Source organism: Trichomycterus rosablanca, chromosome 25, assembly GCF_030014385.1.
Source record: "Trichomycterus rosablanca isolate fTriRos1 chromosome 25, fTriRos1.hap1, whole genome shotgun sequence".
NCBI lineage: Eukaryota > Metazoa > Chordata > Actinopteri > Siluriformes > Trichomycteridae > Trichomycterus > Trichomycterus rosablanca.
In genome coordinates this window covers 16,655,377-16,677,388 of record NC_086012.1, presented here as the reverse complement: position 1 = coordinate 16,677,388, position 22,012 = coordinate 16,655,377, and the positions used below count along the sequence as shown (strand labels likewise).

General features: G+C 44.5%; 1 protein-coding gene across 6 annotated transcripts in view; it reads left to right on the top strand.

Moving 5' to 3' along the window:
* mib1 (MIB E3 ubiquitin protein ligase 1) overlaps nucleotides 1-19,294 on the top strand; it is a 49,310-nt gene extending 30,016 nt beyond the window's left edge. For 3 of the 6 annotated variants that reach the window (XM_062988069.1, XM_062988070.1, XM_062988071.1), the window contains exons 14-23: nucleotides 7,303-7,435; nucleotides 9,326-9,412; nucleotides 10,678-10,836; nucleotides 12,116-12,297; nucleotides 12,560-12,749; nucleotides 12,872-12,950; nucleotides 13,980-14,099; nucleotides 15,585-15,656; nucleotides 15,943-16,043; nucleotides 16,434-19,294. In XM_062988069.1, coding sequence (XP_062844139.1) covers nucleotides 7,303-7,435; nucleotides 9,326-9,412; nucleotides 10,678-10,836; nucleotides 12,116-12,297; nucleotides 12,560-12,749; nucleotides 12,872-12,950; nucleotides 13,980-14,099; nucleotides 15,585-15,656; nucleotides 15,943-16,043; nucleotides 16,434-16,574 — 1,264 coding nt within the window. In that variant the 3' untranslated portion in view covers nucleotides 16,575-19,294. Of the gene's footprint in view, nucleotides 1-7,302; nucleotides 7,436-9,325; nucleotides 9,413-10,677; nucleotides 10,837-12,115; nucleotides 12,298-12,559; nucleotides 12,750-12,871; nucleotides 12,951-13,979; nucleotides 14,100-15,526; nucleotides 15,657-15,942; nucleotides 16,044-16,433 lie in introns of those variants that run through there. The other 3 variants (XM_062988072.1, XM_062988073.1, XM_062988075.1) reach the window with 3 other exon arrangements.
* The last annotated feature ends 2,718 nt before the right edge of the window (nucleotides 19,295-22,012 follow it).

Below are 22,012 nucleotides of genomic sequence, written 5' to 3'. Positions count from 1 at the left end.
GTGTTGAAACAAGGAGGTGGTTTTAATGTTATGGCTGATCAGCTGATATGGTTTCCACGGCACTTCCTTCTGGTTTGCATACCAGACTTGGCACGGGTTTTGCACCAGTTACCCCTCCTGATGCAGCCCTTTTTATTTGTATCCGGGCTTGGGACCAGCACTTGGTCGATAGCTCGGTGTCCCTGGTGTTTTGTTGTGTGTATATATAGAGAGATTAAATTTTTCTTTATTTAATCACGACGTTTTGACTGCAGTTCTCTCGCTGCAGTGTTGCGTTGAATGAAGCAGCGTGGTTTGATGCGGCGGGATGAATCATGATGAACGGCCGCTCTCTAAACTGTTTACATTCATTACCGGAGTCTTAAATCACGTACACTTAATAACGTTTGTTATTTCTGTGCTACTCAGTCAGTCGGCACTTACGGATCATTTGCAGATCCAATTTACTTTTAATGACCCGATTCTGCCACCCCGGACCCGTACCGTGTTTCTTACCCTGATCTGTTACTGATTACGGATTTAACGTCTTCACATTTTACCCTTTCCCCCGCAAGCGTGCGTCCAAGCACTGGGGCAAAGGGCGCAAACCAGTCTGACACACATTTCTCCTCCAGTGTCCAGTCAGGGATCAGGACGGTCGTTTCAGTGCTCTGTCGTAATCTGAAGACACGCAGGGTGGTGGAGCTCCACAAAAACTGGCATAAACCCCAGGACGGCCATGGAACCACCACAATTTATGCATTTTACCCCCTTTTTTCTCCCAGTTTAGTGTAGCCAATTCACTGCTGGGGACCCTCCCACACACGGTGTGCGTGCAGTCCACCAGTCCCTTCTTATTCACCCATACTTTGATGGATAGGAGAGCCACGCACTGATCTCTGCGCTCCTCCACTTTCTGTACAGGCGCCAACCAGGGCCACACCCCCATAGTCCGGTCTTTCCCACCCAGCAGACTGGAAGCCAATTATGCCTGCTAGATGGCCGACCAGTAGCAGAGCCGAGATTCGAACCCGGTAGATCAGAATCTCTGCGCTGGTGTACTACTGGATTATGCCAGGCAGTTGCAGATTAGCGGTTAAGGTACTGGACTAGTAAGCGAAAGGTCGCTGGTTCAAGCTCCAACACTGCCAGGTTGCCACTGTTGGGCCCTTGAGCAAGACCCTCAACCCTCATATACATATATATACACATACACACATCGGCTGTGTGTGTGTTATTTTTTGAAATGGGATGTCCAACAAGCTCATGGTCAGGTGCCAGGTTGATATACAGTGTGTGTGTGTGTGTGTGTGTGTGTGTGTGTGTGTGTGTGTGTGTGTGTGTGTGTGTGTGTGTGTGTGTGTGTGTGTGTGTGTGTGTGTGTGTGTGTGTGTGTGTGTGTGTGTGTGTATATTCGTGTATTCGTGTGTGTGTGTATTCGTGTGTGTGTGTATTCGTGTGTGTGTGTATTCGTGTGCCATCAGCTCCCTTGTGGACTCACAGAGGTCACTGTTTTAATTGCATTAGTTTTTGAAATGGGATGTCCAACAAGCTCATGGTCAGGTGTCCAAATACTTTTGGCTATATATTGTGTATGTATATATACACCGTGCCTTCAGGTCCCTTGTGATGAGTGTAAGGACCGGCGCTTTGGCTGAACAAACTCTTTATTAAAGTGGGACAAACCAAGCAGATGGTTTCCATTGACTTCCAGTTAGCAGCCCAGTAGAGTAAATCCCTCCCATCATGACCAGCCTGGATGAGCAGAACCTCGCTTATTAGCTCAAGTCAAACTCGCCTGCTGGTACCATGGTATTATGTGCATTATGTACCCTTAAATCACAGTCCTACAGGATCTTCATAAGGATAGATTTCCACGTTACACCGCGCTGTTCGGACGCTCGTTTGTCTTTTCATCGCTCCCAGCAGGAGAGAAGCCGTCAGCCACTGGTTATTCTCTTCTGCAGATCGACCGAGGCTCAGAGTAAACTGGCTCCTCCTGTACGGTGGACTGAACTCACCCCGCTCCGGTAAACAGCTCAGAGACTCTGAGACGAAGTGATTTACAGGCCGAGATTTAAAGCCCGGCTATATATCAGCGACGGCTCTTCCATCCCTCCACATCGGCTGAGCGGCAATCGGGCCTCGATCGAAGGCTCCAGTCCGAGACGTTCAATTCTCCATCACATGAAGACGATAATTCTCCGCTTTAGCTCTCTCCTGTGGGCTCTGTTCTTCAGCTTTAGATTCAGTCTGAAGGTTGAGTTTCATTATACGCTCAGATTTAGAACCTGTTCTGTCCGGACGTGTAGATTCAGAATGAGTTCTCGTCCAGCAATCCAAATGATCCCGATCACAAAACCAGTTACTTTAATGTAACGTTAATCATGTGTTTGATTCTCGCACTGCTTTTAGTATTTTTACTTTTAATTCAGCACGACTCAATTAAGTCAACAAATGGTTTTGTGTTTGATGAATTTAGATGTTGTTGCACGTACTGAGTTAATTAAACCACCCAAACGAATCAGTGTGTTTGTTTTTACTGATTTCCTGATCATTTAAATAAATACACTATATGGAAAAAAGTACAGGGACACCACTTTTAATACAGCAGTGCCTTTTAACTTTGCAGCAACAGAAAAATGATATCATATTTTGACTGAATGGGCACAAATTCCCACAGTCACGATTCAAAGTCTTGTGAGAAGCCCTCTCAGAAGATCACACAGAGGTCTCTCTGTTTTATTAGCACTTGTTTTTAAAATGAAATGTCCAATAAGCTCATGGTCAGGTGTCCAAATGCTTTTGGTGTATACGCATAAATGATATATATATATATATATATATATATTATAACCTTTCAGCTTTGCAGCAACAGTTTAGGGAAGACCTTTTCCTGTTCCAGCATAACTACTGTGCCCACTGTGTTTGAAGAACAGCTCTGGAATGAACCGGAACGTCTACTGAGGCTTTCTTCTTTGCAAATGCTGTCAGTTTTTGACTGAATGGGCACAAATTCCCACAGTCATACATCAGTCATGTGAGAAGCCTTTTCAGAAGGTCACATAGTGGTCACTGTTTTAATAGCACTTGTTTTTTAAATGAAATGTCCACCGAGCTCATGGTTAGGGCCATATAGTGTGTGCATATATATTGAGTACGATGTGAGTTTCAAATCCAGCACCTCAGATGTATATGTGTATGTTTATTACAACAAAAATATCCATAATCCCATAATCCACCCTTGTGTATAGTACATGGACTGACGGGAAACAGAACGACGTTTAAAACGCGCGGTGGGGGGGGCGTCGCTATCTGGATCCCGCTCGCTAAAGAGCGGCTGGATATGAGCTGCTTGCATAATTTTCTTTTCTGTTTGACCTTCCCTCTCATTCATCATTCCACTGCGTGTGTGTGCTGTGATTTAATGGTATGCGCATAATACCATGGTACGAGCAGGTGAGTTTGACTTGTGCTAATAAGTGAGGTTCTGCTGATCCAGGCTGGTCATGATGGGAGGGATTTAATCTACTGGGTCGCTAACTGGAAGTCAGTGGAAACCATCGGCTTTGGATCGTCCTACTTTAATGAAGAGTTTGTTCGGCCAAAGCACCACAAAGGACCTGATAGGACTGTAATATATATACACACTATATAGCCAAAACGTTACCAATTTTAGTCCCCTGTACTATCAGGAGCAGCACATGAATTTCAATTTTGAAAAATATGTGATGCTATTTGTGTGTACGGACGTAATTGGCTCATCCGCGGGTGGGATTCCTCATAATGCTGGAATTAGGACCTCTGCTGGCTGGTCAATGGTGCTGCACAGAGACTGGGAGTAATGGGGATCAGTGCGTGATTCTCCATTGTATATCTGACCTTGGGATGATTCAACTGCTAATGTTGAATGGTGCACAAAACCCTGTCCAAATATTTTTTGTGCTCATGATTAACTTGATGTATTTACGCCAGGCCATCTAGGAGACCTAGAATACGGCGTCTCTGCGCCCTAAGCTCCTCTCAGGAACAGCCAGCTCCTGTATAACAAATCACCGCCCGGCTACGCGAGACGACGGGTCCCGCCAGAGCGGCCCCGAGAGCCCACCGCGTGTCTCAGGGTGACCCAGTTCCATCTCGCCTCTCCTTCACCTCTCTTCCCTGCTGTGCTTTCCGCTCCCTCGTCCTCCACCGGCGGCTTCTGTAGCCTCGCAGTTTGAGTCAGATGAACAGCAGAAAGAGGAGCGGATTAAAACCTGACCCCTTCAGAAGTCCTGACCGCTCTTTAAGGCGGAGTGCGGATTCCGTCTCTGTTTGACGGACAAGTTGACTGCAATGCAGTAGTGACTGCAAGCTGAATTAATATTAATGCGTGCCTGTTTTTTGCCAACCTGGCAGAGAGCCTGTTAATCCGCCGTGCTTAAAAAAAGGGGTCAGTCGTTCACCCGGGCAGTCATGCCGCATGGTCAGCGATGGACGATTAACCCTTTAATGGTCTCACAGAGAAAATGATGTTTAGAAAATTATTTCTTTGCATTTCTTAGTTTCTTGGGACAAAATATACAACAAACAATTAATATTATTTACTTATTTTTTTAATGAGCCTCTACAAACAGTTATGATCACAAAAATCAAGTTGGCGTCTAGGTTAGAAAGGCTGTTTCCTTAAAACCACATATTACACGTCAACCAAGCAGTAGATAACGACCCAAACGCGATTATTTAAATACAGCTTTTTTTTACCCAAGTATTTCGACTCAAATTAAGCTCAACCAAATTGTGAGCAGACCATTAAAGGGTTAAGCAGAGAGCTGGCAGTGCCACGCTGGACCAGCTTAAAGACGCCGGTAGTTCCTTGCTCTAGTTTCAGGGCGTCTTAAAAGTCTTTTATTGAACTAGACGCATCTCGATGCTCAAACTCTGCGCGCAGGGCAGCATTACCCTTGATTCGGCCACGCCCTTCCTCAGGCGGTTTTCTGTAACGATTATATCTTCGTAGTGCAGTTTGGGTTTACGCACATGTCGACCTTCGACGCTCGGCTGTTACTGTGTCAGCGCATTTATTAAACTTTGAGGGCAGATGTAGCGTAGTGGTTAAGGTACTGGACTAGTAATCGAAAGGTCGCTGGTTCAAGCCCCACCACTGCCAGGTTGTCACTGCTGTTAACCCTTAATTGCTTAGACTGTATACTGTCACAGTACTGCAAGTCGCTTTGGACAAAAGCATGCTTTCATGCTACGACCTGGACCATTGTGTCAGCGCGTTTATTAACATGTTGTGAGCAGTCGTAGCGTGGACTAGTAATCAAAAGGTCGCTGGTTCAAGCCCCACCATGGCCAGGTTGTCACTGTTGGGCCCTTGAGCAAGGCTCTTAACCCTTAATTGCTTTGATTGTATACTGTCACAGTACTGTAAGTCGCTTTGGATAAAATCATCCGCTAAATGCCTAAAATGTAAATGATGCTCATTTTTATTGACCGTGGCAAACTCTGGGTGCATGGCATGAACAACCCTGGTCATGGTGCCATCTGTCGCGGAGTTTCAGTCCCCCCTTCGTCATGTGGTTTTCCGAAACTGTATTATATGTTTGCAGTGTGTGTGTGTGTGTGTGTGTGTGTGTGTGTGTGTGTGTGTGTGTGTGTGTGTGTACACACGCCGTCTCATGCTTACACACTACGACCTGGACCATCGTGCCAGCGCATTTGTAGCGTGAACTAGTAACTAAAAGGTCACTGGTTCAAGCCCTAACACTGCCACGTTGTCACTGGTGGGCCCTTGAGTAAGGCCCTTAACCCTCAATCGCTTAGACATTATGCTGCCAAAAATGCAAATGTTGCGCCGTGGTGAGAATGTAATAAGAACGTTTTAAATAAGATGTCGGTGTGAATTCGATTGGTTCTGAATTGAAAGCGGAGTTTCTGTGACGCTGGAGCCGGTGTGGGTTTGGTGTGTGCTGCATGTGCACTGCAGTGCAGCTGAATCGCTCTGCAGCTATCCTGTGTGTGTGTGTGTGTGTGTGTGTGTGTTGCAGCTGATGCTTTTCCTCACCCCCAAGAATGTCTTAAAGCACAAATTTCCTGTTATTATTTCCCACTTATTAAATCCACCACACACACACACACACACACTGCGCTCCTCTGACTTGCTTTCCTGGACTTCTTGATCAGGTGGAATCATTAATCATACACGTCGATGAGGTCGGGCGTGAAGCGTCAGCATAAAGCCGGCGCTCCTGTTTCCCCTATAGACTCGCTCGCACGCTGGCCAGAAGATTGCGCCTCGTCCGGTTTGTTTCCGCCTCCCCTCCTCTCCCCCAGGCACCTTCACTTTACTCTCGCTGTGCTGATCTCACCGAGATCTTATTTTCTTTTGATCCTCCTTCACCAAATCTCCTGCTCACCGTTTCTTCCTCTTTATTTGACCCTGGCTGGGTTCCTTGCTTTGCTTGTTTTTTTGTCTCACAGCTTTAAAGGAGTCTCACTTGGTTGCACCTATTGCAGGCGCTGCTCAGATACTCTGCATTATAATGCAGGGAGAATGCATTAAAAAGAAATAGATCGAAATAAATATAGCCAAGGAGATTAATCACAGAATCTTCTGCCGGGATGAAGAACAGAATTTTATCTTCACAGGGATTTTTACCCTCCGTATAACCTTCATACCCTCCACACCACCTTTAAGCTCCACATTAACTGTGTTTGTATTAGGAAAGTAGAAGATCATAAAATCTCCGGGGTTTGATCCCCAGGCGGGGCGGTCCGGGTCCTTTCCGGGTCCGTTTGCATGTTCTCCCCGTGTCAGTGTGGGTTTCCTCCGGGTGCTCCGGTTTCCTCCCACAGTCCAAGGACGTGCAAGTGAGGTGAATTGGAGATACAAAATTGTCCATGACTGTGTTTGATATTAAAAACTTGAACTGGTGAATCTTGTGTAAGCAGTAACGACTTGTCCTGTCATTCATGTAACTGAAGTGTGTAAAAAAAATGACGTTAAAATACTAACAAATAAATAAATAAATAAATGAATAAATATTTCCCGTTTGACTACATATGCCGAAGACTTAATTCCTTAATAATATGACAGAAAACACATACATAAACATGTAATATATGTCATAATAATAATATCACACAATACAACACCAATAAAACTAGCATAAAACACTGATTCTTACATCAGACATCAAAAGCAACGTTTCTGCATTTACTGCACTTTAAATCCTGTCATTTTCTCAGAATTTATTAGCAGCAGAAATGATATTTAGCTAATATAAATCACTTGAAATGAACCCTTTCTGTATTTCTCTCTCTCTCTCTTTTCTGCAGCGCCATGCGAGTGCTGCTATCCAAGCTGCCGCGGCCGTGGATCGTGGACGAGAAGAAAGACGACGGCTACACCGCCCTTCACCTGGCGGCTCTCAACAATCACGTGGAGGTGGCCGAGCTGCTGGTCCACCAGGTAGCTCTTCTACTGTATACACACACACACACACAGTGCTTTTCCACCAAAAGAACTCTGGTTCTTGAACCGGTTCTGTTCAGGTTTCTTCGAACCTTGGTGTTTTGTAGAGAACCGAGCCGCGTTTCCACCAGTTTTTGAGAACCAAGCTGCGTCATGAACGGTGGGCGTTACACAACGAAAGTAAAGAGTAGTAACATGGTGGCGGAGCGTGTAGATTATGTGCGAGCATTTGTGCTGTTGTTACAGATGTTCGTTTTAATGTAAAAAGCAGCGCTGAGCTGTTGGTGATAAGAAGACGTGACGTGTTTGTCACAGTTCTTGTTTTCTTTAGTTCATTGACGTGAGAAGCGTTTTTTGCTTCGCTCTCACCGCGACCCTCGGTGCAAACAGCCGATTTGCTCAGCGCTCGGCTTGAGTGATAAAACATCGCTAAAGTTCTACGACATGAACAAACATCTGTGTGAAATAACCATCAAATCCAGTCCGTGTTTAGCCGTATTTACTTCACGTGTGGTGTTTATGCAGCTCGGGGTTCTGAATCCGCCAAAAAGCTTCACCTAAATAAATCGTAACGTGGCTGAATGTACTAACAGTGTGACACAGAAACACCAAACTTCTCTCCGTTATTACTGGTTATAAGAACGGAGCCGGATCCGCGTTGGTGGAAAAGGGGGTAACACACGCTCGCTCTGTTCATGGCCTGATACGCCGGGAAATCCGAACTGCTGTCTGAAGCACAAGTACCTGCGTTTCCAACAACCGTACAAAGCTAAACGTCGAGCCGAGCTGCTCGCTGATCCACTCTAGGTGTGACGAGTGAAGGAACGAGGCGCTACAGCTCTCACGCTACTTACTACGGTTCTGTCTGAAAACCTAGTGAGCTGCCTTGCTGCCTACTGCCTACCTGATCCAGCTAACGTCATCGTCAGTGTACCAAAAATGTTAAACTGTCCCAGACGAGCCCGAATTTACAAATAAACGACACTTGTGCACCTTTATACAGATTAAACACATCATGGGAGGGTGGCTTGGTGTTGTACTGTTTCTGTTACTGGTGAGGGTTCCCAGTAACAAAAGGAAAATGGTGCATTATTTTATTTAGCTTTGTTATTAGCTAAATAGTTGGGGCCCAACAGTGGCAGCTTGGTAGTGGTGGGGTTTAAACCAGCAGTACCTTAACCTCTGAGCTACCGCTTCTTTGCACATCGCTTCAATAGAATTTATAGAATTTATATTCTGTTTATCAAGGGCAGCAGTAGCTCAGCGGTTCAGGCACTGGACCAGCAATCATTCGCTGTGTTTGTCTTTTTTTGTGAGAATTGTTGTGCCGCAGTGAATTCTGGGATTGCTTTCCTCGTTTTTCGGTCAGATCATCACTCTCAGTAGGAGCATTTTAAGGAATCTAAGAATTTAGACATGCCCTCTTCTCAGGAGTGCAGGATGACGTAAGATGCGTCTGTATAGAGAGATCAGTATGTTTTTGGACGCAGGCTGTTCCTGAAGGCTCTGGGATTGGAGAGGGAAGGAGTCGAGCTGCAGCAGGAGCTGCACTGCAGCAGTGCCGTGAGTTTGTGTTGCTAAGAGGTTTAGAGGAAAAATCTGAATACAAATTCAGCATTGCGCCCCCGTTACCGAACGCACGTTCTTCCTGTCGGACGCGCAACTGCGCCACGGACCGTATAGGAATAAAACAAAGCTCAGAAGTGTCCAGTAAGCACTTCTGATCGTTTATCGCTGCAGGTCTCGCTGCCAGATTCACTTGGCCGATGCGTCTCGCTAATGGCGCATGATTGAAAGTAGTCGGTACGGCGCGGGCCGACTCCCAGACTCTACGCTCTCAGCTGAATGCGATTAAAGCCGCTCTGACTCTGCTGCTCTCTCTTGCAGGGAAGCGCCAGCCTGGACATTCAGAACGTCAACCAGCAGACGGCGCTGCACTTGGCCGTGGAGCGGCAGCACACGCAGATCGTCCGGGTAAGTGGTGTTCCCCCGTATCTCTCCCTTCTGCTTTCTGCTTTCGTTTGCATTCATCTCGTCCTCGTCCTCCTCCTCCGTCCTGAATGGGGTTTAACACACGCAGCTAAATTAGCCCCGTGATTGGATTCGTTCTGTCCCGAGGACTCCGGGTCCCTGCCGGCTCTGAAACGAGCGCGTGGTCAGGAATGAGAGATACGGGGAAGGGTGGCTGGAACGCCATCTTGTGGCCGTGTATGATGGTTGCAACCTGGAGTTGTACAGTTATAAGCAACGATTTCTGCAACCTCTGTCTGTCAGTGACTAAAAGATAAGAACACCAGTTTATTGTAGATTATTTACAATCACGCAGTATCAAGGTCAAACACATGGAACAGTTGTCTTGTAATTCACTAACCTGACTTAAGACCACTGTTCCATGTACTCTTTATTAAGTATAGTCAAACTAGCCCTATTTATATCGTGTTTATGTGGGCATTTATTCATCCATTCACCACTGCTATAACCTGGTCAGGGTCGCGGTGTGTCTGATGTATTGGGGGAAAGGCAGGAAACACTCCAGACAGGTCGCCAGTTCATCACAAGGCACACACACACACACACTTACACTCAGGGCAATTTCTAGTAGCTCCAGATAATCTGGAGACCGCTTGTCTTTGGACTTGTGGGAGAACATGCAAACTCCACACGGAGAGGATCGAACCTTGGTTAGCAGCGCTACTCACTGTGCCACCATGCCATCGTATGAAGGCGTTACGTTCACGCCAAGGGCTCACAGTAACACGCCTTCTCTCATGTTCTGCTCTTATTGAAAAGCACCAATGGAACAGTGGTCGCAAATCTGACTGTACTGTAAATACAGCTTCCCTTTGCCGCCTGTGTGGGTGTATGTGTGTGTGACGTGTATTTTTTATTTAAAATTAATAAGTTAAATCAATTAAATATTGTTTAAAGTTATTCCAGCTGTAATAAAAGCACCATCAGGCAAATATTCACTGTTTATAGTGTCAGTATCCACAATAACCATCATACGTCGTCATTTTTAAAGCTTTATCCTACTAGGCTTGTGTGTACTGGCACTAAAACTAGCACAGATTTAAAGATTTAGTCCAGTAGAGCCGTACACAGGTTATTATAATCACTGTTAATCATGCACGTTTCCCCTCAACCGGACTAGAAATATTAAAGCAGCCTCAGATGAAACGTAGTACTGACTGATTATTCCCTTTAAATCTAAATCGAAGCCCCTCTGTGTTCCCCTGCAGCTGCTGGTGAGAGCCGAGGCCAAGCTGGACGTGCAGGACAAGGACGGGGACACGCCCCTGCACGAAGCCCTGCGCCACCACACCCTGTCCCAGCTCCGCCAGCTCCAGGACATGCAGGACGTCAGCAAGGTGGAGCCCTGGGAGCCCTCCAAAAACACGGTACCCGCCTCACACCCTTCTGATGGGACAGTGATCGTTATGTAACGTCACGTCTCGGTCTTTATTTTTATTTTGCAGAGGGAGGGAGGGTGGGTAGGGGTTCTGCTGGTCATCTTTACAGGGTCGCAACTGGGGGAAAAGACGACCCAGAATCCCAGTAAGAGAAGGAAACTGGTGCATCCAAAATGACAAACGGTTATGACCGATACAGTGCAAATAATGGAGGGCCAAGGGCCTTGCTCAGTGGCCCAACAGTGGCAACTTGGTGGTGGGGCTTGAACCGACAACCTTCTGAACCAGTCTGTAATACTGGTCCGGTACCTTAACCTTGGAGCTACCACTTCTTTGCACATTTACATTTTCGGCATTTAGCAGACGCGTTTATCCAAAGCGACTTACATTACAGATAAGGGCCTTGCTCAAGGGCCCAACAGCAGCAACCTGGCAGTGGTGGGGCTTGAACCAGCAACCTTCTGGTTACTAGTCCAGTATCTTAGCCACTAGGCTACAGCTTGCACATCACTTCAATAGATTAATATTAGTGACCTAACTTTTATTTAATTTATTTACTGTTTATTTATCAAGGGCAGCAGTAGGTACTGGACTAGCAATCATAAGGGTGCCGGTTCAAGTCCCACCATCGCCAAGTTGCCACTGTTGGGCCCCTGAGCAAGGCCCTTATCCCTCAATTGCTCGAATTGTGTTCATTCATAATTGTAAGTCGCTTCGGATAAAAGCGTCTGCTAAATGCCACAAATGTAAATGTTAATTTTTATCAATCAATCTATCCTGGTCAGAGTTGCGGTGGGTCCTGATTCAACAGGGCATTAAAAGAATATAATAAATATGCATTGAAATCCGCCGCACGTTCGCTTCTCCAATCCGGCCGCGCACTGGAAACAATTGAATATACCGGCCCAGCAGTGAGGCAGCACGCAACCAGGGAAACCATCCTGACTCGTCGTAACAAGAGCGCTCCTGTTAGGTCGACAGGACGGATCAGACCCTCCATCCGAGTGGATACGAGCAGACGGCAGGAGCTTCCCCAGAGTTTAAACAGCGGAACAGCTGCTAAATGAATCGCTTGTTCGCAGCCCATTAGAGTCCGTATTGGCAGCGTGAGTGAGACGAAGCGCACTCTGCAGTGGCTGGTTGTGCACGTTTACTGCAAACCGGTGAATCCAACAGCTGACTCCTCGTGGACTGATGCTCAGTGTGAAGTTTACTGTAACATTTACCATTTTCTTCTCACTTATATTCATTTCATTTTTTTATGTAGCTGATTATGGGACTCGGCACTCAGGGAGCGGAGAAGAAGAGCGCCGCCTCCATCGCCTGCTTCCTGGCTGCTAACGGCGCCGACCTGACCATCCGCAACAAAAAGGGCCAGTCCCCGCTTGACCTGTGCCCCGACCCGAGCCTCTGCAAAGCCCTCGCCAAGTGCCACAAAGAGAAAAGCAGGTACATAGACGTGAAGCCTTTAATAGAATTGTGAGATGTTATTGTGAGGTTGATGTATTAATCTCAGCGTGCCTCTGTCACGTCTGATCTTTATTTGTTGTTTTTTTTTACCTTCCCATCATTACCTCTCTTCCTTCCTGCTGCCATCCGTCTTCACTGTCATGTTTCCTCTCACCCTCCTCTCTTTTGTTCCCTCTTGCCCTGTCCTTTCTGGTCTTTTTTATATTGCTTTTCCATCCTCTACCTCATTTCCGCCCCCTAGTGGGCAGGTGGGATCTCGCAGCCCGTCTCTAAACAGCAACAACGAGACTCTGGAGGAGTGCATGGTGTGCTCGGACCTGAAGCGGGACACCCTGTTCGGACCGTGCGGCCACATCGCTACCTGCTCGCTCTGCTCACCGCGAGTCAAGAAGTGTCTCATCTGTAAAGAGCAGGTCCAGTCCAGGACCAAGGTACCATGTGTGTGTGTCTACATGTGTGTGTCTCTCTCTCTCTCTCTCTCTCTGTGTGTGTCTCTCTGTGTGTGTAGTACATAGTTTGATGTCTGAACCAGTTCTCTGTTCTTGTCCTGTAGATTGAGGAGTGTGTGGTTTGCTCAGATAAGAAAGCAGCCGTCCTCTTCCAGCCCTGCGGCCACATGTGCGCATGTGAAAGTAAGTTAACCAACAAAACCTCAGTTCTGCTCTATACTGCGCTATATGGTACTCTGCTCTATACTGGTGTATACTGTTGCTCTGGTCTATACTGCTCTATACGTACTGGTGCTCTGGTCTATACTGGTCTATACTGCTGCTCTGCTCTGTACTGGTGCTGTGCTCTATACTGGTGCTCTGCTCTACACTGCTCTATATTGTTCTATACTGCTGCTCTGCTCTATACTGCTGCTCTGCTCTATACTGCTTTAGTTCTGCTCTATACTTCTTTATACTGGTGCTGTGCTCTATACTGCTGCTCTGCTCTATACTGCTCTTTACTGATGCTGTGCTCTATACTGCTGCACTGGTGCTCTGCTCTATACTGGTGCTCTGCTCTATACTGCTGCTCTGCTCTATACTGCTGTATACTGGTGCTCTGCTCTATACTGCGCTCTACTCTATACTGCTCTATACTGTTGCTCTGCTCTATACTGGTGCTCTGCTCTATACTGCTGCTGTGCTCTATGCTTCTCTATACTGCTGCACTGCTCTATACTGGTGCTCTGCTCTATACTGCTCTATACTGTTGCTCTGCTCTATACTGTTGCTCTGCTCTATACTGGTGCTCTGCTCTATACTGCTCTATACTGGTGCTCTGCTCTATACTGCGCTCTACTGATGCTCTGGAGCATTTTAGATTTGTTTTATGTGAGAGTGACACCCAGAGTTCAAACAGTTCAAGCAGTTAAAAAAAAAAAAAAAAAAACCTGCTTAATACCAGAACAACTTTAATTTTCTTGTAAAAATACACTACAGACGTTTACACCCCTGCTCTAGAGGGTTTGGTAGTAGGTGGGTGATTTGCGTTGTGATTTACGTTGTGATTTGGTCAGACTTTAATTGATGACCACTTTTAGTCACACCTTATATAGGTATGATGGGTGTAATTGATCTGTGTGTGGTGCATCTTGCTGTTGGTTCCAGTGCTGTGGCTCAGGTTGTAACCTCTCTCGGTGTGTGTGTGTGTGTGTGTGTGTGTGTGTTTAGACTGCGCCAGCCTGATGAAGAAGTGCGTGCAGTGCCGATCCGTGGTGGAGCGGCGCACTCCGTTCGTCCAGTGCTGCGGAGGGAAAGGTATGGAGGATGCCACTGATGATGAGGACCTTAGTGAGTGAACTTCCACAAGCTTCCTTTTTCTTTTACTGTTTTGTCATTATTATTGTTTTGTTCTTGATGGTTTCGTTTTGCTTGATGCTTCTCACTCGTGTTCATGCTCATATCGTTCCTGTCGTGTTGACCTTGAAATGTCTTTTGTTTTCTTCTTTACAGTTTTATTTTTTAATGTTTATATACGTGCTGACACTTTCATTACGCAGCAATTCGTTTCTAGTTGTGTGTCATAAGACTTGTGTTTATGAATCTTGCGTTCACTGTTCCGAGTGTGTACGTGTGTCGTTCTTTATTTGCTGGACGTTCTCGATCACCTCCATCCGTCATCAGCGCTCACGAGCCTCCGCCTGAGCCTTTTCTGTTTGGTTTGAGTTCAAAGGGAAACTAGTGTAAGTTCACTTGGATGTGGAATTTGTTTTGAGAGGGGTCTGTTTCTTTGTTGCCGCGCTCGGATGTCGGACAGATCCCTCCATGCTGACATCTCATAGTGACCCGGAGTCTCTCACACACACACACACACACACTCACTCTCTCTCTCTCTAGATATACGCACTCAGACAGAGTTCAGTCGACAGAGGAATGCAGCTCGTAACTCTTATCTCTCTCTCTCCCCCTCCATGCCTGTGTTCTGTTTGTCATAAGGGGCCACTTTTAGTTTAACGCCCCACAAAATGTCAAACGTCCTCATAGAAACAGCCCGCCGTTCCCATTTTGGCCGCGAACACGCCACGCGCGGGTTATTCTCAGATCGCGGCCTGGCGCATCGCGACCGCGTTCCTGCTTCGTCCCTGTGAGACGAGCTCTGACGGGATTCTTTACCGTTCTGGCAGCCGTAGTCACGAACCCAGACGCATTCCGACTTTAGTGTTTAGCAAATCGTCGGACTGAAAGTGGATATGATGAAGACCACAGCGGAGTGTGAAAAATAACCCCGGTTCAGAATGAAAGGTCACTCCGGGTCACTTAGTACTTGCTCTTTTTTCAGCACAGATACTGAACTACTAAATTGCCAGCTCAAGACAACTTGATTAACTGTGACACAGTAATGTTAAAAAGCATAAATTAGTCCAGTTTGTGTATATATTTGTATCTAAAGAGACTTACAATTGTGCCCAAATACAAACCAATTAATTGCTTAGGCTTACGGGCCCAACAGTGGTGAGACTTGAACCAGTGGCCTTGTGTACTTTTACTGATTAATACTTACTCGAATAAAACAGCGCTGCACTCCTAACATGACCACCTAATTCATGTCTTTGTACTTTTGTTTCCGCCCATTTCTGACGAGCAGCCTGTTTTTTTTTTTTGTTGGTTTTTTTTTTTAGACGGGCCCTTGTTCAAGGGACCTGTTCGTCCTTCCCTAATGCTGCTCACTAAACCGGTCACTTTAACCTCCTCTGTTTTTTTGCTCTGATACGGTTTAGTCCTGAGCGATGGTGCAGCAGCATGCATTACGTAACCCTGTGATCGGTTGCTTCTCAGCAGGGTGCTCTAACTCAGTGGCAGGAGGATCGCAGGATCTTCTCCAGCCCAACAATCTGGTGATAAGTTGGTGTAAGTATTTCCCCTTCCTCCCCTTAATTCTGTTTCTCCCAAATCTTCTTTCCTGCTCCTTGGGCCTCAGAGCCCCTTTGCGCAGGCCGCTTCATTCCTCCGGAAGGTTTAGGGACCTTGAACGTTGGCTAATCAAATGTCAAACTCAATGGAAGTTCTTATAAGCTTTAACCCGCTCATCTTTCTGCCCGCTCTTGGGTTTTCAGCAGTAGACGAGGTTTCTGTTACCTGACGGTTGTTGTGTTGACTGACTTCTCAGCATTCGCCCGTTTTTGCCTCCTCACAGCTAGTGGAAACATCCCAGTGCTACAGAGAGACAAGGACAACACTAACATCAACGCAGACGTCCAGAAGCTCCAGCAGCAGCTGCAGGACATCAAAGAGCAGGTACGATCAATTCTTTTAATAGTAATTAACCTTTTATCTTCAGTTTAGCAAAGATTCCCGACATCAGTCATGTTATCGTAGAGTTGTGCAAATTATAAAGCCAATTTAGACGTAACAACCTCTCCAAATGAACCCCTAAATCTCAGGTATGACTCCAAGTATTTGGATGCTTTGTTAAAAGTTCCTGCGGAGACAAAAACGAACCTTTAATGCCTTAAATGCTTTCAAAATCAAACAGTTACTGGACAGGTATTTACTGTAATATGAGGCAAAGAAATAATAACATAAATGCTGCCGTTTGTAATGTAGTTCTGTGGAATTGTGAATGATTTAGAAGTCGATACTGAATTTGAATGTTACAAAATGAACCATGTCTTTGTTTCCGCTCAGACCATGTGCCCGGTGTGTCTAGATCGGCTGAAGAACATGATCTTCATGTGCGGCCACGGCACGTGCCAGCTGTGCGGCGACCGCATGAGCGAGTGTCCCATCTGCCGCAAGGCCATCGAGAGACGGATCCTCCTCTACTAGAGCTCCGGGTCTCCATTTCGGCCCGGAAATCCTCCGACCGTCACCGGAGCGCCAGCTCCACCAGCTAAGCTACAAGTCGTCGTGCGTCAGTGTTACATTCTTCATTATTAGTTTTATTCAACCAGCCATCTGGACTTAATGTGTTTATCCTGGACCTAAAGTTATTTTTTCATTTCTGTTCCATTTCATTTGTGCTCATGCAACAAAGCTCATTACATAGTGGACGTGGAAACCACTGATGGATTTGCTCTGCTTTATTTTCTATTTTTTTACCTTCTTGGTCTAAAGACCATTTTAACACCACAACCCCAAGTCTTTGCCCTCTACAAAAAAATAGAAGCATAAAAATAGACTCTCTGCTCTGTGATTCAGATTCTGTTCTGTGGAGGCTTTTCACTGTCAGTCAGTTCACACCTACAAGCTGCAAAACGCGCACACTGTTATAGTCTTATCAGATTCTTGGTTCTCTCTTAGGGTCCGGTCACGTTTGAAACCTGCCTTCGAGACGTCTTGATACGACTGAAACTGATTTTAGCTGGTTTGTTAACCACGTTATCACTGTGGTTCAGATTTGCAATGACTTTTATTTTTACCATTTTTTTATTACTAGTTTTAATTGTAAAGCTTCATACATACAATTTAACCTCCCAAATGAACCTTGGGAACCAAATCACCTGACTGACACGTTTTCATGCAATTCTGAAATTCAGGATCAATTGTGTAACGATGCAAAGCTCAGCTCATTCAGCGCTGGTTTCTTTGGCAAAATTCTAGACGTTGGCATTAAAAACACAATTCAAATACATGTGATGTAAATAGCGAGCAGAATTTTTCATAAAAAAGCCTGGTGTGACCGGAACTTCATGAGAATCCATGCGTGAGCCTCCTGCTCATGATTCCTGGTAACATTAATACACATCTATATTCATAACAAACAGCAGATTCATATTAATGCTTTTTTCTAACTGATGCACAAATTGTGCTTGTGAGCACTGATCCAATACTGAACTTCAATAAAAACAAACATTTGACGGGTGGTACAGCGGTCTAACACGCTAGCACACCACTATGGAGCTCTCACCAGAGCTCTACCGACCTTACCAGGCATCCACATAAACACAGTTACTGCTGCCACTGTGATATGCGATCTCCGGGACTGGTCTGGAAAGCCTGTGCGGGGTGGGGGGCATCATATGGAGCGTAGCTGTACACAAAATGGCTCAGTGAGGTAATATAACACTGGCAGGTGATAAGAAGTGGTTTATTTCAGTTATTATTCCTGTCGACATAAAATACTGGGAGATGATTTATTTAGATCTGATAATTAGACGTTTCTGATCTAAATGATCACTGATGTTACACAGAATGTAAACATGATTCTTCTCTTCCAGAATTTAATGTACAAAAGGACAAATATAATGATTGTAGGGCTACATGTAATAAAAATCATATAAATATTGAGACTTTGACTTCCAACCTGGAAAAAACAATAAAAACTGGAACATTGCTTTAAAAATATTAAATATTAAACGCTAATATGTTTGTTAATAGCTGTATAAGGGGTAAAATGAGAAGTTTTCCTTTTATTTCACGTCTGTGGTGTTTTTTTCCTGTCGTAGTTTTAAGATGCTTCACCTCACCACCCCAAACTGATGCTCAGTATCGGATCAGTGAATCTCTGCTTAATCATCATTATATAGATTCTTAATCTTGTTATTAAAACTGCCTGAGATCTTTGTGCTGCCATGTAGATGAAATAATCTCTAGTGAATATATTTTTAAAAGACACAGATGATTTTAGCATTTAGCCCTTTAGCATTATAGTAGTTAACCCTGCTGGCTTCATTTACACACCAGCTTTACTGCAGTATCAGTATCAGCACACAGGAGTTTTGTTCTCAAAATTGAGCTTTAAGACTTTTATACGTTGGGTTGAATTGAATTTAAGGGAATTTACTTTTCCTAGCGTCCTGCCATGTGAATAAAAAGTCAAATTAATCAACCGTGTGGTTCCAATCGGTCGTTTTACTTTTTTTAATCCACGGACTGAAAGCGGGTGGGGTCTGAATTTAATACACCGCCATGAAATGCTAAATCAGACATTTTTTGTGTTTGTTAAGTAGATAAGTATGTTTCTTTCACTCAGAATCCACAATCATGCTTTTTAAATCAATTATATCGCGGTTTTGGTTTTAAGCTACAAACTTTTTATGTTTTTGCGCCTGTTAATTCAGTAGCATGTTTTTTTCGCACCGCTATTCGGTAAAAACAATTCCGTTCTTCATTACCAACAGTGTTTAAATCACTACGTTTATTGAGCTATAGAGCAGATTCTGTATATATGATGTTCCAGCTTGGCTTCTAATTAACGCGAAATGTTTTAATGAGAGGAAATAGAAGCTTTATACTTTTGCTTTTAAACATTTTTTAAATGTACCGTTTTTCCCCAGTGAACGTGTTAACATTCATGCTTAGATGCACTAATGTACTTTATGCTAGTATTGTACTGTCCTGTTTCTTCAAAGCTCTATTTTGTACCTTATTTTCAGTACGTAAAACACTATCCAGGTTTTAAAATAATAATAATAATAATGTTTAGTGTTTAAACGCAGTAGCACATTTATCACGGAGAAACGTCCGTTCACTCTGTATTGCTGTAAGTGCTTTAAACGATACACTGCAGATCTGATAAAACAATAAATGTGCTCTTTATCATCAAATTATTAAAGATGTGAGTGACTTGTGTAGCACCTAACACCCAACAAAGGCCTTTCTTCTAAGGAACTAACAGTCGAGACCAAGGTGAAGAATACCATCAGATGTTCATCAGATTTTCTGTTTCCTTATTACAACACCATTCACTGCAAACACTGGTTCACCAGTTTGAAGAGTATTTCAAGAGTACTTATTTTATTTTAAAAGCTTTTATACAAATGATCCTCACTTTTATATTTTGGTTATAAGCGGTGAGGGTGGGAGGTAATCTGTCGTGTTTTAGAGACTGAAAGCGCTTATATTCTGGATTTAGCTCCGTCTGATTTCCACCTTGTTGGATGCTCAAAGAAGCTTTAGGGGGAAGAAGATTTTCATGTGATGATGTAAACGCAGCGGCGCATCAGTGGCATTAAAATGTTGGTCTGACGCGACTGTAGAAAAGAGATAATTTTTTTTTTAAATTCTCAATAAATGGAGTGCGGAAACTTTTTGAAGAACCCTCGTATACATATAAGCACAATTTATTAGGATTGTTTCATTAGAACAACACTTAGTCTAATACATGAAAGCTGGAAACTGATGTTATTAAAAAATTGTTTACTGTAGAGTACGCCTAGGTGGCACAGTGGGTAGCACTGTTGCCTTACAGCTGGGTTTAATTACCAGTTGGAGCGATCTGGGTCCTTTATATGTAGAGTTTGAATGTTCTCCCAGTGTCTGTGGGTTTCCTCTAGGTGCTCCGGTTTTGTTTAAATTTTTAGCATTTAGCAGACCGTTTTAACCAAAGCAACTTACAGTATTCAGTCTAAGCAATAGGGTCTTGCTCCTGGCAGTGGTGGGGTTTGAACTAGCGATTTTCTGATTACTAGTCCAGTACCTTAACCACTAGGCTACAACTGTCCTTAAAAAACTCTGGTTTCCCCCACAGTCCAAAGTCATTCAGTCAAAAGAACTGTCCTTGTAAACACAATCCTGAAGCCATGGCACCTTCTCCTTAACAAGCCCACAAATCTATAAATGTTCTGGGTATTGTTACACCAAGTGTAAAAACAACCTAATGTGGAGTGAGGGCAATATTGATTAAAAATTGACCGACTGTACCTGTACGTGTATTGTGAGGGGTATACCTGACTTTTTGTCTGGAAGGGTGATGCACATTGTGATCAGAATAAGGGCACATTTGCCCCACAGGAATAAAATTGCTGGCCGTACAAAAGCTTTATTCATGACCACAGGTTCTCCTGAGGCTCCTGCACTTCAGTAAGGTTTATTTTATTAAGGAATTTATCAAACTCACTCTTTTCTTTTCTCCCCTGAGCCTCCACATCCTTGAATCTGATAAATCTACAGCACACGCCGCTCTCTGATAGTGATTTGTAAGGGCAAAACAAAAAAGCATCACACTTGGCACCTTTTTAACGCCTCGCTGGCCTCGCCACCTCCGTCGCGCTCCTGAGAAGTGCTGCGTCGGCCGAAAACAAGCTGAGAGCGTCGCCACAGCCAGAACGGACTGGAGATAGATCAGGACGTGTCAGTGTGTTGAGAGTCAGACTGCTGGGTCTGACGTGCATGATGGGTTGATGTTAAGACGTCCATCCATCTTCCCGTTTGGAGAAAGTGAGGGGTGTGTTTAAACTGTCGGATGCTGTTATGTCTGAATCGTTTGAGTCAAGGCTTTGCACAGCTGAACTGGAACAGACCTTGTCATATTAAAGAAAGTGGTTTTTAGATCAACTAAATCATTTTCTGTTGGATTGGATGAATATATTCCGGGAAGGTTTGAAGAAAAATAAATTATTCAGGGTTTTTTAAGCTTAATCTCTATCCACCAGATCTGTAGTGTATAAGTTATTACCACAGGCCACAATTTCAAGGGTGTAAAGTTTCAAAGCAGTGGTTCTTTACCTTGTTTGTCTGCTGGGCCGCAACAGTGTTCTGATATTGGTCTCCTGAGCTGCACCAAAGCCTCAGTGTGGAGTCTGACCATGAAGTCGTTAAGTGATCTTTGTCTGATCATCACTGATGGTTGCAACACACCTTAAACACTTGAATTTCTGGGTGGTGTTTATATAACACACCACAGCTACAGCAAATCAAGAATCAATGTTGCGTTAAATCATGTGGTAACCCAACCTTAGGTCCTTCAGACTAGAAGTAAGTTGAGGTTAACACTGACATGTAGTGGTTGATGGGTAGCACTGTCGCCTCACAGCAAGAAGTCTGAGTCCTTTCTGTCCCACAGTCCAAAGATGTGCAGTCAGGTTAATTGGAGATACAAAATTGTCCATGACTGTGTTTGAACTGATGAATCTTGTGTAAGCAGTAACTGCCTGTCCTGTCATTAATGTAACCAAAGTGTGTAAAACATGACGTTACAATCCTAATAAATAAATAAATGTAGGGCGGTTGATTAATTCTGACATGGCAGTATCATCAAAATACCACGTCATTTATTTTATTTGTTTATTTGCAGCATCATTCAACTCAAAGCCTTGATTCAAAGTAAATTCTAGTTCTGCAGAGGTTCAGAGTTTTTAATCCTTATATTCTTTGGGGGCTGAATATATCCAACTAGCAACCATAAAAAATAACTTCATGGTGAATGTATCACTGACAAGATCCAGATCTGGATCACATCTCTCCACTGGAGTCCCACAAGGTACAGTGCTGGCTCCTCTCATCTCCGTCTACATCTGCTCTCTTGGTAAAGTTTCATGCTTTTA